This window comes from Mchenga conophoros, linkage group LG7, assembly GCF_057382185.1.
Source record: "Mchenga conophoros isolate Kocher_MC1m ecotype Shallow Benthic linkage group LG7, M_conophoros_male_GT1.1, whole genome shotgun sequence".
NCBI classification, from domain to species: Eukaryota; Metazoa; Chordata; class Actinopteri; order Cichliformes; family Cichlidae; genus Mchenga; species Mchenga conophoros.
In genome coordinates this window covers 8,361,825-8,378,565 of record NC_140532.1, presented here as the reverse complement: position 1 = coordinate 8,378,565, position 16,741 = coordinate 8,361,825, and the positions used below count along the sequence as shown (strand labels likewise).

The 16,741-nt window shown below is 40.2% G+C and overlaps 2 protein-coding genes across 2 annotated transcripts; one reads left to right on the top strand and one right to left on the bottom strand.

The window, feature by feature from the left end:
- Positions 1–4,636: 4,636 nt before the first annotated feature.
- LOC146569500 (uncharacterized) lies at positions 4,637–6,632 on the top strand. The gene has a single exon (XM_085281851.1). It carries the CDS (start codon positions 4,864–4,866, stop codon positions 6,265–6,267), a length of 1,404 nt encoding a protein of 467 aa, XP_085137977.1. The 5' UTR covers positions 4,637–4,863; the 3' UTR covers positions 6,268–6,632.
- A 5,297-nt stretch (positions 6,633–11,929) lies between these two features.
- endouc (endonuclease, polyU-specific C) lies at positions 11,930–15,427 on the bottom strand. The gene is made up of 7 exons (XM_085281849.1): positions 15,376–15,427; positions 15,193–15,249; positions 14,997–15,096; positions 13,516–13,627; positions 13,304–13,425; positions 12,445–12,675; positions 11,930–12,367 (listed from the first exon to the last, which is right to left on the bottom strand). Exons 1-7 carry the CDS (start codon positions 15,384–15,386, stop codon positions 12,104–12,106), a joined length of 897 nt encoding a protein of 298 aa, XP_085137975.1. The 5' UTR covers positions 15,387–15,427; the 3' UTR covers positions 11,930–12,103.
- Positions 15,428–16,741: the final 1,314 nt, after the last annotated feature.

The following is a 16,741-nucleotide window of genomic DNA, read 5'->3' as shown; positions in this document are numbered from 1 at the left end:
AAAAAAAGTGCGAGAGAGAGGCTGAGAGAAAGAAAAAAAAAAACAAAACCCACGTGACGGCTCGCGATAAGGAGCCGGCTCGCGTCGTTCACGTCAAAGAGCCGGCTCTAAGAGCCATTTCGTTCGCGAACGACCCATCACTAATTGATTCAACTGCAAGTATATCTGATGAATAGCCTCATCCTTGTGCTCCAGTTTTGACTGGTCCTTTTCCCTTTGAAACTTCAAGTCCTGAATTTCAAACTTGAGGTTGCTCAGTGTGAGCTTGTCCTGGTCTATCTCTTGCTGGAGGCTTTTGAGCTCTGCAGTTAGTTTCTCATATTTTTCCTTCATCACAGTGATTCCTTCTCCTTTTATTGTTTATTTTATTTTCACTTGCTGAATACGGGACAGACTTGACTGGGGGAAAGAAAGGGAGAAAGAAAGAGGGAAAGAGAAACAGCTGAGAAGAGGGACGGGGGAAAAGGGCAAAAAACAAAAACCAACAGCATGGGCAGAAAAAAAAATGCATATATCGATCACCTGGATCACCTGTTGAGAAAGAAAAAAAGAGAACAAGCAGAAGAAAACAAGAGTAATATAATAAACAACATCACAATGATATATGGGAATATGACAGTAAATACTAAATATTAAACATTATTGTGCAGCACATAAGATCAACAGAACACAGTGTGCTTTGAGGTAGGAGCCAAAAAGGGTGTACGTGTTTTGGAGTTTGTACGTGTTTTTACGTGTTTTGGAGTTTGTACGTGCTTCAGAGAACGTACGTGATTTGAAGTTTGTATGTGCTTTGTCTGTAGGGGTCACTGTACATATACTTTTATTTTTTCACTCCACATAAAATGTAATAAATAAATCATATAATATTCTCCTTTTAAGGAAAATTATCAATTCCATACATGCCACTCCTACTTCCTTGGAAACTGTTTTGAGTATAAATAAAGAGAGCTCTGAAAGCCCTGGGCGGTCTTTCCTCTGTCTCATTCTGTCCTGCACACGTTGCTGCAGGATGGATCGGGGGATGAGGGGGGATCGTCCATGTGTGCACATGTAAAAGATATCTTGAGTCTGAGTTCCTTTGCCTTTCTCCTCACAAACTAAAAACAACCTCCAAAAACATTCAGCTTTGATATTAATGAGTTTTTTGGGTTCATTGAGAACATGGTTGTTGTTCAATAATAAAATTATTCCTCAAAAATACAACTTGCCTAATAATTCTGCACTCCCTGTATAAAGAGTAACACCATCACTAACATCAGAAATATATCAAATTATGACAAAAAATTAGAGTGGTCTTCTTTTGTCTTCAACTGTGGTATTTTCAACATGTCTAACAAAACAAATGTCATGGGGGGACCCTAAAGAAATGCTCCAAAATTACTGAAAAATTAGGAATATGAGAATAAAAAATTCCTAAACAAAACATAATGACACTGGAAAGTTGGTGTTCTACATGCGAACAGCTGCAGGAGAGAGAAACAAAACATGGCATTTTTGAGTGGGTGAAAATGATCAATTTACTAAAATATTTTCTTCACTCTATGAATTCCCCTGGTAATCACCACTTTGTGATATTTATCCATAAGCACTGCCCTCAATAAGGATAACATGCAAATTCTAGGACCACTCTTACTTACCCATTCCTTATATGCTGTCAGTACACGCAGGGTAATAATGGCATGGACACACTTCCTGTCCAAGCCTGCGGGGCAGTCAGCACACCTCACTAAGGGAATGCTACTTTCTTCTACTGCTGGTCCTGCCTTACCTGCAAGAGTGACAAGGGTAGGGATGTCGAGCATGCTACAGATCAGGACTGTAAGTCGACGTGTCAGATTTGCAGAAGGGAGCCTCTTATAATGCCTCCGCTGCATTTGGTTGTCACCTCTGTTCACTGCATTCTTATTGTGAATGATCCACGAGTTCACACCAACAATGATCATGCCATAGAAGACGCAAAGGGGCCATTTCTTGGTTTTTCTTCCACAGCCATATGAGTGCACATCTGGTCCACAGTTTCATTTAATTGATTCTAGTGATGGGATTTCCGGCTCTTTTTAGAGATCCGGCTCTTTCGGTTCGGCTCACTAAAAAGAGCCGGCTCTTTCGGCTCCGAACCGGCTCTTCAGGTTGTTTTGTTTCTTTAATTAATTTATTATTAACAATAATATAAAATTATGCACAAAAGGAATTACTAACATAAAAACAAGTGGTTTTATTTATATATGTTTATATATAAATATATGCGGTGGCCCCTAGAGACAAAACATGTACAAACTCCAAAACACATTTCTAGCATGAACTGAACTTCCAAAGCAGAGCTACTAGATCACTTAAATTACACAATTGAAAGCATGTGTGTATTGTTTGTGTATTTATACACAGGCACTCATATATATATTCAAATAATTTAAAAAAAAGTTCATTTACCTGTTATTACCACACACCAAATCCGGTCGTTGGTACTTGCTGGCTTGTGTAGCCACAAGATAACAAAGGCTCAACACTGCGCCCAGCATCCTGGAGCACTTCTGTTGTCTTTTGTACGTGTTTTGAGTTTTTATGTGCTTCTGAGTTTTTATATGCTTCTGAGTTTTTACGTGCTTCGGAGTTTGTACGTGTTTTTACATGTTTTGGAGTTTGTACGTGTTTTTACGTGTTTTGGAGTTTGTACATGCTTCAGAGTTCGTGCGTGATTTGAAGTTTGTATGTGCTTTGTCTCTAGGAGCCACCGTAAATATACTTTTATTTATTCACTCCACATAAAATGTAATAAATAAATCATATAATACAAAAATCAACTATTCACATTTCAACTTTTAACTATTTAAATTTTCAGCTTTTTCCTTTCACAAATTTAAAGTGAAAAGAACACAAAACACTGCAAACCACAACACAATTAAATATAAATTATAATATGAAAACTAAAAGAACATGCACATTCTCTGTCATATGGACCTGCATGAATAAACTTTCTCAATCCTTTATCATCTGCAACCGAAAATAGTTGTGGATGATTACTATACCTTTCTAATGTTGTTGTCCCTGCCTCTCTTTCTCTCTATCTGGCTCTGTTCCTGTCCTATGGAGTGTAACTACCGCCCCTCCCCCCTCTGCCCAGCGTAAAGCACAAGGCTCGCGTGCAGAGTGAAGCGGAAAAAAAGTGCGAGAGAGAGGCTGAGAGAAAGAAAAAAAAAAACCCCCACGTGACGGCTCGCGATAAGGAGCCGGCTCGCGTCGTTCACGTCAAAGAGCCGGCTCTAAGAGCCATTTCGTTCGCGAACGACCCATCACTAATTGATTCAACTGCAAGTATATCTGATGAATAGCCTCATCCTTGTGCTCCAGTTTTGACTGGTCCTTTTCCCTTTGAAACTTCAAGTCCTGAATTTCAAACTTGAGGTTGCTCAGTGTGAGCTTGTCCTGGTCTATCTCTTGCTGGAGGCTTTTGAGCTCTGCAGTTAGTTTCTCATATTTTTCCTTCATCACAGTGGATTCCTTCTCCTTTTATTGTTTATTTTATTTTCACTTGCTGAATACGGGACAGACTTGACTGGGGGAAAGAAAGGGAGAAAGAAAGAGGGAAAGAGAAACAGCTGAGAAGAGGGACGGGGGAAAAGGGCAAAAAACAAAAACCAACAGCATGGGCAGAAAAAAAAATGCATATATCGATCACCTGGATCACCTGTTGAGAAAGAAAAAAAGAGAACAAGCAGAAGAAAACAAGAGTAATATAATAAACAACATCACAATGATATATGGGAATATGACAGTAAATACTAAATATTAAACATTATTGTGCAGCACATAAGATCAACAGAACACAGTGTGCTTTGAGGTAGGAGCCAAAAAGGGTGTACGTGTTTTGGAGTTTGTACGTGTTTTTACGTGTTTTGGAGTTTGTACGTGCTTCAGAGTTCGTACGTGATTTGAAGTTTGTATGTGCTTTGTCTGTAGGGGTCACTGTACATATACTTTTATTTTTTCACTCCACATAAAATGTAATAAATAAATCATATAATATTCTCCTTTTAAGGAAAATTATCAATTCCATACATGCCACTCCTACTTCCTTGGAAACTGTTTTGAGTATAAATAAAGAGAGCTCTGAAAGCCCTGGGCGGTCTTTCCTCTGTCTCATTCTGTCCTGCACACGTTGCTGCAGGATGGATCGGGGGATGAGGGGGGATCGTCCATGTGTGCACATGTAAAAGATATCTTGAGTCTGAGTTCCTTTGCCTTTCTCCTCACAAACTAAAAACAACTTCCAAAAACATTCAGCTTTGATGTTAATGAGTTTTTTGGGTTCATTGAGAACATGGTTGTTGTTCAATAATAAAATTATTCCTCAAAAATACAACTTGCCTAATAATTCTGCACTCCCTGTATAAAGAGTACCACCATCACTAACATCAGAAATATATCAAATTATGACAAAAAATTAGAGTGGTCTTCTTTTGTCTTCAACTGTGGTATTTTCAACATGTCTAACAAAACAAATGTCATGGGGGGACCCTAAAGAAATGCTCCAAAATTACTGAAAAATTAGGAATATGAGAATAAAAAATTCCTAAACAAAATATAATGACACTGGAAAGTTGGTGTTCTACATGCGAACAGTTGCAGGAGAGAGAAACAAAATATCAAAGGCTCAAAGAGCGCTGACGTCAAATTCGCAGCCACGAAAGTCTATAAATACCCCCTCTTCACCGTTGCAAACACAGTTTTACTTGGAACATTTTCAGAAACAGCGAGTTGTGTTTAGCAAACCAGAAACCTTTCAGAAAGGGACTATTTTAAAGTTAAATAATTAAGCACACGTATTTTTCTTTCGACACGTTGCATTAAGCTTTTAAAGAAATGTCACGAGAAATAGTCAATAATTCACAGTCTGACAGAGCGATTCCAGCGGAATCAATCGAACTATGTGGGTTAGTGGAGAGAGAAATATCGGAGCCTAGGGACCTTCAAATGAAAATACAAGAACTCCAGTTGGAGTTAAGCACCCTAAAGCGCAAAAAGAAATATTACAAAAAGAATTACTATCGCTTTAAAAATGAGCGTGAACAAATGAGTAGAGATGTGCATGACAGGAATGTCCACTTTAGGGAAAGCATGGTTGAGCTTGAAGAAGTGACTCAACAGTCAGATAACATCCAAGCTCTAATTGTTGCAGAGAATAAAAATTTGCAAGCAGAGGTTAGAACCTTTCGGATGATGCTCCATGAATTTCAGGAAAAGGAAGCATCTCTGCTTGAGCAGAACAGCAACATTGTTGCTGAGTTGTCTCAGATTGAAAGGGAGAGAAATGAACAGAAGAAAGAGAACGCACATCTCAAGGAAGCGTTAGTGAGACTTGAGCACCAAGTGGGAGAAGCTCACCATAAAATATCAAAAAAAGAAGAGATAATAGAAAAACAGAATAGAGAAATAGATCACAAGACTGAACAGATAGTTGAGCTGAAAAAAGAAATCTGTACTCTTCAGCGTCGGGTGAGACAGGCTCTGGATGACAAACAGTCACAGGTGGAATCTCTGGAGGCTAAATTGCAGGAACAGGTTAAAGCCGTTCAAATGATGCACTGTGACTTTCAGGAAAAGGAAGAATATCTCCTTAGACAGAACAGCAGCATTGCTGCTGAGATAAACAAATTAAAAACAGCGAACACAAATCTCAAGAAACGTTTACAAAATCTTGAGTATCAAGAAAAGACAACAGAAAGTCTGACACTGCAAATATTTTGGCTGAAAGAAAAAGTCAAAGAGCAAAATTTCAAGATTGTTCATAACGAAGATCTCATAGATGAACTTTATGAACATCTTAAAATGAAAAGAGAAATAATTAATAATCTTCAGGATGAGCTGAGAAGGGAGGAGGAAGAAGAAATATTAGCTGCTGTTCACAACATCACTGGTGAACCTCTGCAGCTGGAGAATCTTGCTCCTGAACCCGAGGAGCTTTTTTTTCCTGCCTTGGAACCACCTCCTGATGTGGTCCCGACACAGGAGAATCTTGGTCTTCAACCTGAAGAGCTTGATTGTCCTGTCTCAGAACCATCTCCTGACGTGGCTCCGACTAGTGGTTCATGGCGTCATGGTGCCAAACGCCTACTTAAAATAGGTTTAGGTGTTGCCGCAGTAGGCCTTATTATACCTGCAGCTTACTGGGGCTTTTCAATGCTTAACAGTGATTGCCTATTTAACTCTGTCTATGGCCTCCTTGAGCCATATTGCCACCTTGGTGATGGATTAGTTCCCTTTTAAAGACTAGTAATGATGGACTGCTTTTCATCCACAGTCCAGAAAACCATACGTTGTTCATGTTAGACAACGTGCGCAACATTTAGCTAACTTGTGCTCTCATTTTTCTTTTCTTTTGCCTCTCACCCCCCAACCAGTCGCGACAGATGGCTGCCCCTTCCTGAGCCTGGTTCTGTCAAAGGTTTCTTCCTGTTTAAAGGGAGTTTTTCCTTTCCACTGTGCCTAGTGCTTGCTCACAGGGGATCATTTGATTGTTGGGGTTTAATTTGTTAAAAAACATAACAAATTAGGTGAGGGGTTCACATAATAGAGAGCACAACAAAAACTACAAATTTTAAAAAAATTTGTTAGTTGCAAATCAAAATAAAGACAACAATTTCTGAAAAACATCTCTTACGGCTCTGTTTATTTGCTTAAATGAACACTTGTATTTTTTGTCATAGAAGAATATATACATTGTCTTAAATATCTAATAATTTTAAATTTAGCCCTGCACTCCATGAGATAAACTGAGATGAGATAAACTGTGGCACAGACGGCTGTCGGCCTGGCGAGGGAGAGTTCCTCTTCAACCTCCAGACGGAACCCAGTTTGTTACTCGCAGCATCGCAAAATTAGACACAGCAATTTCTTAGAGTCTGGTTTAAGTCCTGAAATGACATCTCCTTACCTGTCACGGTTCTGGGTCAGTTTGAGCCAGTATTTTGAGTTGTTATGTTTTGGTGTGTTTTTGCATTATGGATTGTTTTCTTATTCTCTTGTGGTGCTTTTGTTGGTCTCTCAATATTGCTCTCCCTGAGAACCCTGTGCAGCCCACAGCTAGGTTTAAGGTATTCCCAGGTATTAGAATACTACATATTTAAGTATAGTGACATAGGTAAGTTGATTAGGGTGACCAACCGTCCTCTTTTCCCCGGACATGTCCACTTTTCACGTTCCATCCGGAGCGTCTGGGGTGATTTTTGAGATTGATAAAAATGTCCGGGTTTTCCTATCCGGTCTTTAAGTCTGACGTCATTGCCCATGTCTGGGCCCAAACTCCGCTGCAAGTCCCTTAGTCAAATGATCACTGCAGCATTACTGAGAGTTAGAAACTGTCTAAATTCTCTCATCTGTAATAAAATGATCAGTGTGGCTGTTCTACCAGGTGTAACAATTAAGTTTAACATCCAGACATCCATGAAAACACAATTTATGATATTTAACGGAGTTAGAAGTTAGCAGGGAGTTAGCTCGCTAGCGGCCATCTAAATATAATATACCATGTTCTGACTGAGCAATTTATGAAACAAATTAAAACGTACAGCTCTGCTATCACTTCCAACATAAATGAAGACAGAAAACTAAACAGCAGCGACATTTGTAGGGCTACTGAGGTTGGGCTAGCTGGTATATAATGATGTGCTACGTTATCGCTAGCGCAACAAAGCTATATTAACATAACATAAACAGTAAAGCTGGAGGAGGAACGCTAACGAACGGAAACCTTTTTTCCCACTCGATAAAAGTTAATGTGAGGGTTCCCAATGATTAGGGGCAAATGCAATCCCATGGCAGGATGCTGTAAATGGACCAAACAGGAAAACCACTGAGATAATCCATCCACAATACGAGGTTAGTCATTAATATACTGCTGCATGGGCTGGGCTGTAGTTACATCTTAAGGGTTTAAAAACTGAGCTTTAAAATGATTAGTAGTAGCCTAATAAAAACTGAGAGAAGCCAACAGTGATCACTGACTGTTTTAGAGGCTTGTTGAGATTAAATAGAACAAGATAGAAAGCATTAAAACATGATAAAAACACATCAGCTTTATTAAATGCAGACCACTTTGGGCCCAGAAACAGGATTCATCACGTCATCACTCAAAGACTGGATAGTCCGACAGCAATTGCATTTATCTGCATCCCCTCATTTCAGTACACAGAAAAGGCAACAGCCAATGTACTAGACCACCTTGTGGCCTTGGGAATGTTGATCAGTTGAGAGAAGAGCTTCTTACATCCAGCGTAGCAGGCCAAGTACAACCCTCCAAAGTCAAAGGTTGTAATTTGTCACTATATAAAAAAAATGGAATTGAAAATTTCATCAAAGCAGTTCATTAAAGAAAACAGGAGAGCGATAGAGAGATAGAGTAAATATGAAGTTAGGTGAAATAAGATCTGGATTAGGCAGCTGGTTCAGAAATAACTCCAATAAGGAAGAAAGAAAACATTGTAAAGGTGTGCAGGCTGTTCGCTTACAGAGAGTTGCAGAGTGAAGGGGAACGTGCTGTCCCAGTTTGTCATTTCTGACATATTGTTTTTTCTAGTGTTCAATTTGGAGACCGTGCATAAACATGCACCCAGTGCAAATAGTTTTCCATGATTTATGAATAAAAACAAACTTGCTGTTTATTTGTTTGTTTTCCCTTTTTAACTGGAAAAATGGAAGTTGTTGCCCTCCTGAAGGTAACAGAACACACCAGCCCTTACACACTCTGATAAATTTTAATGCTTCTTGATTAAAATGTGTTTCAAGTATGGGAGAAACTAATGGGTATACAGTAACGGTGTGCTGAACTCACTGTCATGTTTAACCCTAGAACACTGTCACTATAAAGAGTAACACCATCACTAACATCAGAAATATATCAAATTATGACAAAAAATTAGAGTGGTCTTCTTTTGTTTTCAACTGTGGTATTTTGAACATGTCTAACAAAACAAATGTCATGGGGGGACCCTAAAGAAATGCTCCAAAGTTACTGAAAAATTAGGAATATGAGAATAAAAAATTCCTAAACAAAAAATAATGACACTGGAAAGTTGGGGTTTGACCTGCCCTTCCAGGGACATTTGAGACTTCCCTGGTGAAGGCACAGCTGTTCTACATGCGAACAGCTGCAGGAGAGAGAAACAAGAAATGGCATTTTTGAGTGGGTGAAAATGATCAATTGACTAAAATATTTTCTTCACCCTATGAATTCCCCTGGTAATCACCACTTTGTGATATTTATCCATAAGCACTGCCCTAAATAAGGATAACATGCAAATTCTAGGACCACTCTTACTTAGCCATTCCTTACATGCTGTCAGTACACGCAGGGTAATAATGGCATGGACACACTTCCTGTCCAAGCCTGCGGGGCAGTCAGCACACCTCACTAAGGGAATACTACTTTCTTCTACTGCTGGTCCTGCCTTACCTGCAAGAGTGACAAGGGTAGGGATGTCGAGGATGCTACAGATCAGGACTGTGAGTTGACGTGTCAGATTTGAAGAGGGAAGCCTCTATGGCGTTATTTTTGTGCCACTATTCTGAGCGCACGTAAAAAAAAATTGCAGGTGCAAGTGTTGCATTTTGAGGAGAAATTTATTTTGAGTGAAGAAAAGCTGAATTTGAGTGAACAAAATTCATTGCTGCGTGCAAAAAATGTATTTCAGTGTTTGCTATTATCCACACACACAATAGCAGCCCCTCTCGCTCAGTTTTTGCACTTGCGCTCGCTCGCAATGTGTCGCTCGCGCTCTCAACATTTCAGCCCGTGCGCGCTCAACTCGTTCTGTACACCGTTATATTTGTGCCACAAAACCAGCCAATCACAGACTTGGATGCAAAAAAAATCTGATTGGCTGTTTTCGTCTCCAACCAGCTCGAAATGACGAAATGCAATATCCCAGAATCCATTTCGTCCAAAACTCAAACGAGGCAGTGGCGGAGGAACACAGAGTGGCAGAGTTTGAAATATTACTCTTTGTGGGTCACAAAATAAACTTTTAAGATATTTTCATGCGAGAATGGTGCTGTGTAAACTTCTAATATCTGCTCGATTTATCAAGACATCACATATTTGCATAAGTGCTCTAACGTTTTTGGAGATGCCCGTTACCCACCAGCTGACCGAATACCTGGACTGGCCATTGGGCATTTACCCGGCATTTGCCCGGTGGGCCAATGGTGATTTTTCATTTTTATGTTAGTTTGTTTGTTTTTGTAATGGTATAAACAATGAAAGGTGGTGGATTAGCCAGCTGGTAATAATCAACTCTGGGCTGGACCAATTACAATACATCCGTATTGAGGGGAAAAGACTTCAGCGAGAATAAAAAAGACACAAAGCTGGAGTTATTCTGTGTCTTAGCTGCCTCTTCTCTCCTCATTCTCCCTCCCTCTCCTGTTGCTACTTCAATCATGAAACTGATCAATGATCAGCTGATCGTCTCTCTTGTTTGTTTATCTCCCACTTTGCGCCAGAAACAGGAAACCAGCGGATGTTGCGCTAAACAACAACAGCAGCACGTTCAAAATTGATCAGCTGTTGTTAGAATTTATTTAAAATTAATTTCTAGTATCAGCTGATGTTTGCTGGAGCCACAGCTGTAAAGCTGGAAACATGAAGGTGATACAAATCATACATATATACCAACAAAACAGTGTACATCACTGTCACAACAGCGTTTGTTTTCGTTCAAAGGCTTTATGGTTTTTCCAATAATACCTGGTGGTGTAGTCGGTGATTTTTTTGTCAGTTCAGCCTTATATATTATGTTTAACCCGAGTTCCCACCCGGTCAGCTGGTGGGTAACAGGCATCTCCGAAAACGTTGGAGCACTTATGCAAATATGTGATGTCTTGATAAATCGAGCAGATATTTGAAGTTCACACAGCTACATTCTAACATGAAAATATCTTAAAAGTTTATTTTGTGTCCCAGAAAGAGTAATATTTCAAACTCCGCCACTCTGTGTTCCTCCGCCACTGCCTCGTTTGAGCTTTGGACGAAATGGATTCTGGGATATTGCATTTCGTCCTTTCGAGCTGATTGGAGACAAAAACAGCCAATCAGATTTTTTTGCATCCAAGTCTGTGATTGGCTGGTTTTGTGGCACAAATATAACGGTGTACAGAAAGAGTTGAGCGTGCACGGGCAGAAATGTTGAGAGCGTGAGCGACACATTGCGAGCGCAAATACAAAAACTGAGCGAGAGGGGCTGCTATTGTGCGTGTGTATATGGATAATAGCAAACATGGATATACATTTTTTGCATGCAGCAATGAATTTTGTTCACTCAAATTCAGCTTTTCTTCGCTCAAAATAAATTTCTCCTCAAAATGCAACACTTGCACCTGCAAACTTTTTTTACGTGCGCTCAGAATAGTGGCACAAAAATAACGCCATAAGCCTCTGCCAATGGTTTGATAAGTGCCGGTGCCAAAGCCTGCATATAATGCCTCCTCTGCATTTGGTTGTCACCTCTCTTCACTGCATTCTTATTGTGAATGATCCACGAGTTCACACCAACAATGATCATGCCATAGAAGACGCAAAGGGGCCATTTCTTGTTTTTTCTTCCACAGCCATATGAGTGCACATCTGGTTAAAAGTATCAACACCACCTTTGCTTGGTTTTAAAATCCAATAATTTCAGGTTTTCAGTGGGTCCTATGCTTGGTTGTATGTGCATGGATGACAGGAGCAGGACAACCTTCTTTTTTGAAGCCTCATCAGGGAGGAAGGACACATGATTTTCTTTACTTTTCATCACTTGCGGGATCTCGCTTTTGTTCGCTTTTACTGTCCCCACAAGGGTCATGCCACAGTTCTATATATATTACATTGAATAAATGTAAATGCCTTGAAAGACTTGTTTTCTAAAAAAAAAAAAAACCTGTGCAAAATAAAAATGTTGAACTCCAAAATAACATTTTATTTAAAGCTACTGAGGTCACAGTGATCTTGAAATACATGTAAATGTCCTTTGCAGTACATTAGGCAGGTCAGTTCCTTATCAATGAGGCCACGTATTGCTGAACAAAGATTAGTTTTTATCAGAAGTGAATAAAATGATGGATCACATCAGTGCGCGTGCTGCCTGACATGTCTGCTGTTGCTGCTGAGCAGTTTGGGGTACGCCGTCCCGAGTGAGCGCCCGTGTCTGATCACCACCAGCTCCATCTGACACTGGTCAATGTTGACTACAACTGTGGTGCTTCTCTCCGTGTTCATGAGGAAGACGGCCATCTCAAACTCGGGGCTGGTGCCGATGAAGGCGCTGCCAACGGGCTTCACCACACCGTGCCAGCTGAACTGGAGGTTGAGAACGTGGTCATCTTGATCAGGCTGTGACAAAAGCATGAATGTTTATGTTACCAGCGAAGGAAATGAATCTCTTCTGTCTGGTGAACTGTTATTCTTACCAAATCATGCTCCCTGGCTTTATATCCTTTGTAGTCCAAGTGTTGGTTTTTCTCTTGCAGGTAGAACTGGACCCAGTTGTGAAAACCAATGATTTCTGTTCCTGATTTTGTCTCGCCAACAAACACATGTTCAAATCCACTGGAGTCCAGGCTGGTGATGATCAATTTAAGAACAGAAACACACATACTTCTTACCAAAGAAATGCATATTAAATTATAGTGTTGCAGAATCTCACTTTAGCTGTGTTATTAAAGATTCTTTTTTTTGATTTCTCATTTAAACTTTGTGAAAAGAAATCCTCTAATATCTGACATCCTCCTCCATTTCCTTTCTGGCTTCTTCATGGTTGCAAACCTGAGTGTGCCCAGAGGAGAGGAGGAGATGCTGTGCTATTTCTGAAGAGAAAAGCACAGCATCTCCGCTGTTGGAGGGGTTATTGTGAGGAATTTGTCTCATGTCCCCCCGCTGAGATCACTGAAAAGCGTGGGGTTTCTTCCACCTACAAAAAGTACATCATGTCCACATTCCTGCAGTGATCCCCTTCTGGGAGACCGCTGAGGCCAGAGCGACATTCCACAGCTGCACACAGATGTTATTTTGCCTCTGTAATGTCTTGAAGTAATGTGTGCAGAGCAGCAGTGCAACAGGAAGAACATAAAACTCCTTCTAGAGTTCAGCTGCAGCCTCAAAACCATGAACTGTAGGAAACAATAGAAAGTTGTGCAATACCAAAAACAATTGTCTTGTTGCTGTGAGGAGACATTCAGACTGAAACTACCAGGTTTCTCCAACAGAATGGAGTAACTGAAGTGCTCAAATGTAAACTTTCTGCTCGACAGAGCTTGTTGTGACGCATACCTTCATGACTTTTGTCTCTAAGACGGCGTCCAAGAAGAGATCCATCTCTGTGAGCTCCTCTGTGGTGACTTGTTCCGTCACGCCAGTAGACCGCTCATAGTTGTCCAGCAGTGTCATAAAGCCTGTGAGCCCACAAATCCCATTTATTACAGTGATGACTGCAAACACGATCTGAATGTTTAAGCTCAGAGTGCTCACAACTACACACTTACTAGAGAAAGTGGTTATATTTCTCAGTTTGCTCTCATTAACGTTGGAGAAGAGCGGCTGCGAGGCTTGATCCTGCACCGTGTGGATGCCCTGACTTACAAAGCTTGCTCTACCCTAGGCAATTCAAACACAGAACACTTCTTTGTACAAACACAAGACATAGCAGTAGTGATGGGATTTCCGGCTCTTTTTAGAGATCCGGCTCTTTCGGTTCGGCTCACTAAAAAGAGCCGGCTCTTTCGGCTCCGAACCGGCTCTTCAGGTTGTTTTGTTGCTTTAATTAATTTATTATTAACAATAATATAAAATTATGCACAAAAGGAATTACTAACGTAAAAACAAGTGGTTTTATTTATATATGTTTATATATAAATATATGCGGTGGCCCCTAGAGACAAAACACGTACAAACTCCAAAACACATTTCTAGCATTAACTGAACTTCCAAAGCAGAGCTACTAGATCACTTAAATTACACAATTGAAAGCATGTGTGTATTGTTTGTGTATTTATACACAGGCACTCATATATATATTCAAATAATTTAAAAAAAAGTTCATTTACCTGTTATTACCACACACCAAATCCGGTCGTTGGTACTTGCTGGCTTGTGTAGCCACAAGATAACAAAGGCTCAACACTGCGCCCAGCATCCTGGAGCACTTCTGTTGTCTTTTGTACGTGTTTTGAGTTTTTATGTGCTTCTGAGTTTTTATATGCTTCTGAGTTTTTACGTGCTTCGGAGTTTGTACGTGTTTTTACGTGTTTTGGAGTTTTTACGTGTTTTGGAGTTTGTACGTGTTTTTACGTGTTTTGGAGTTTGTACATGCTTCAGAGTTCGTACGTGATTTGAAGTTTGTATGTGCTTTGTCTCTAGGGGCCACCGTAAATATACTTTTATTTATTCACTCCACATAAAATGTAATAAATAAATCATATAATACAAAAATCAACTATTCACATTTCAACTTTTAACTATTTAAATTTTCAGCTTTTTCCTTTCACAAATTTAAAGTGAAAAGAACACAAAACACTGCAAACCACAACACAATTAAATATAAATTATAATATGAAAACTAAAAGAACATGCATATTCTCTGTCATATGGACCTGCATGAATAAACTTTCTCAATCCTTTATCATCTGCAACCGAAAATAGTTGTGGATGATTACTATACCTTTCTAATGTTGTTGTCCCTGCCTCTCTTTCTCTCTCTCTGGCTCTGTTCCTGTGCTACTGAGTGTAACTACCGCCCCTCCCCCCTCTGCCCAGCGTAAAGCACAAGGCTCGCGTGCAGAGTGAAACGGAAAAAAAGTGCGAGAGAGAGGCTGAGAGAAAGAAAAAAAAAAACCCACGTGACGGCTCGCGATAAGGAGCCGGCTCGCGTCGTTCACGTCAAAGAGCCGGCTCTAAGAGCCATTTCGTTCGCGAACGACCCATCACTACATAGCAGGCGCTAAATAAACTAGAAAAGATTTCTCACCTGAATAGAGATCGTGTAGTCTATCACAGGTGTCATGCGATTCACATCCAAACTCCACAGCTCATTGAAAATAGTGGAGAGCTCCTGGTTTACAGCTGGTCTGTTATAGAAAGTGTCAGACAGGCTATGCAAACATCTGGCAGATGCACACGCAAATAGAGGAAACATCAGCAGAGTTTGGTTTATACCACTGTACCTTGATCCATTCAGTCCACTGAGGAACACTGCAAGGAGCAGAAATCCACAGAACAACCTGCACATAACAGATGTGAAAACATATTTTATACATGGGAAAAGCAGCAAAGTTCTGACCTGTATTCAGCTGCCTGTGCAACAACGTAAACAAACAAATCTTCAGTCAGTAAATAAAAATACAAACCTCGCAGACATGACGCCAAATGAAAGTGTCCACTGTTTCAGCCTGGACTGCAGCAGAGGACTCACACACAGCCTGTCTGTCTAAAGGTCCAGCCTCCACCCAATCTTGCAGGGGCCTTTCTGAGACTGAGACCCACTTTTAACCACCAGATGGCGCCTCGTTTCAGGGCACAGCCTCTCTCTATAGTTTTGCATGAACTTTTACTAAAGAAGTGATACAGCGATGCAGCTTCAGGTGGTTTTAATTTTTATTTTTTATACAACTTAGCTTATAAACCATCACACACATGATTCAATTTCACAAAAGTCCTATCCAGAGTCTCAGTGAAAGGTTTTTCATGTATTGTTTCAGTGTAAAGGGGGATAAGAGAAGGGTAGACTCATTATTCAATGAGTAGGTAAAGTAGGCTGTGCAAATGTAAGGTGAAATGTAAATCTGGGGAAAGGCAGTGGTCTGTGACTTGAACACAAGGGGGGTGTACTGAGCTGTCAAACAGCAGAAAATGTTTTCTCAGAAATGAAAGCCTCTGTGCTTTAAAATTCACCAAGATGCTAATATTAAAAGTTAACGGCCTAGATTAAATTTAGCTTTATGGAAAAATGTAGCTGTCCTGGTTTACCTCAGAGCAGGAGCATGCATATTTGTTAACTATGTCAGCATGTCCTGTAGAGTGACCACATGTCAACAGCATTATTATAGTAGGTTACATTGTAGTGGTGTGATGTATATCACCAGTACAGAGGTGTCAGCAGGGGCCGATGGGTGCATCTCACCACTGAACACAGACTTTTGTGCAGAACTGTAGAAAGGCTGTACTGTGCATGTATGAACGTGTGGAGACATGACAGGAAGAAATGAGAGGAGAGCCAGACAGACTAGACAAAAGAAATAAATCTGAGAAAGACTGAAAAAAAGAAGCAGAAATAAAAGAGAGTTCGAGACTTCGAGTTCTCGATTACACACAGAAGACACATCTCATAAGTTTAGTGAGTGTTCTGTCATTTAGCGCCACAGCAGTTCACACATCTAAACTCAGCAGCATTCAGATTCTGTGCCACCTCACAGCGATAAACAATTAATGTCAGGCCTGGATGCTGTAAAGGGTAAACTCCAGAACCGAGTGCTAAAGGGGAACAACCATTCTCCGTCTCTTTGTGACAATAGAATTGAGGCTTAATAAATAAAAGTCTTTGTGGAGGATTTAATTGTTGAACAAAACACAGAAATCCTGATTACAGAGCAGCAATTTCCTAATGTTGTAAACCTGCTCAACATTTGGCAATAAAACCCTTTCTGATTCTGAGTTGTGTAGAGCACATTTTGTCATCTCCAATTATCGGTCAACATTATCGACCAACATTAGAGG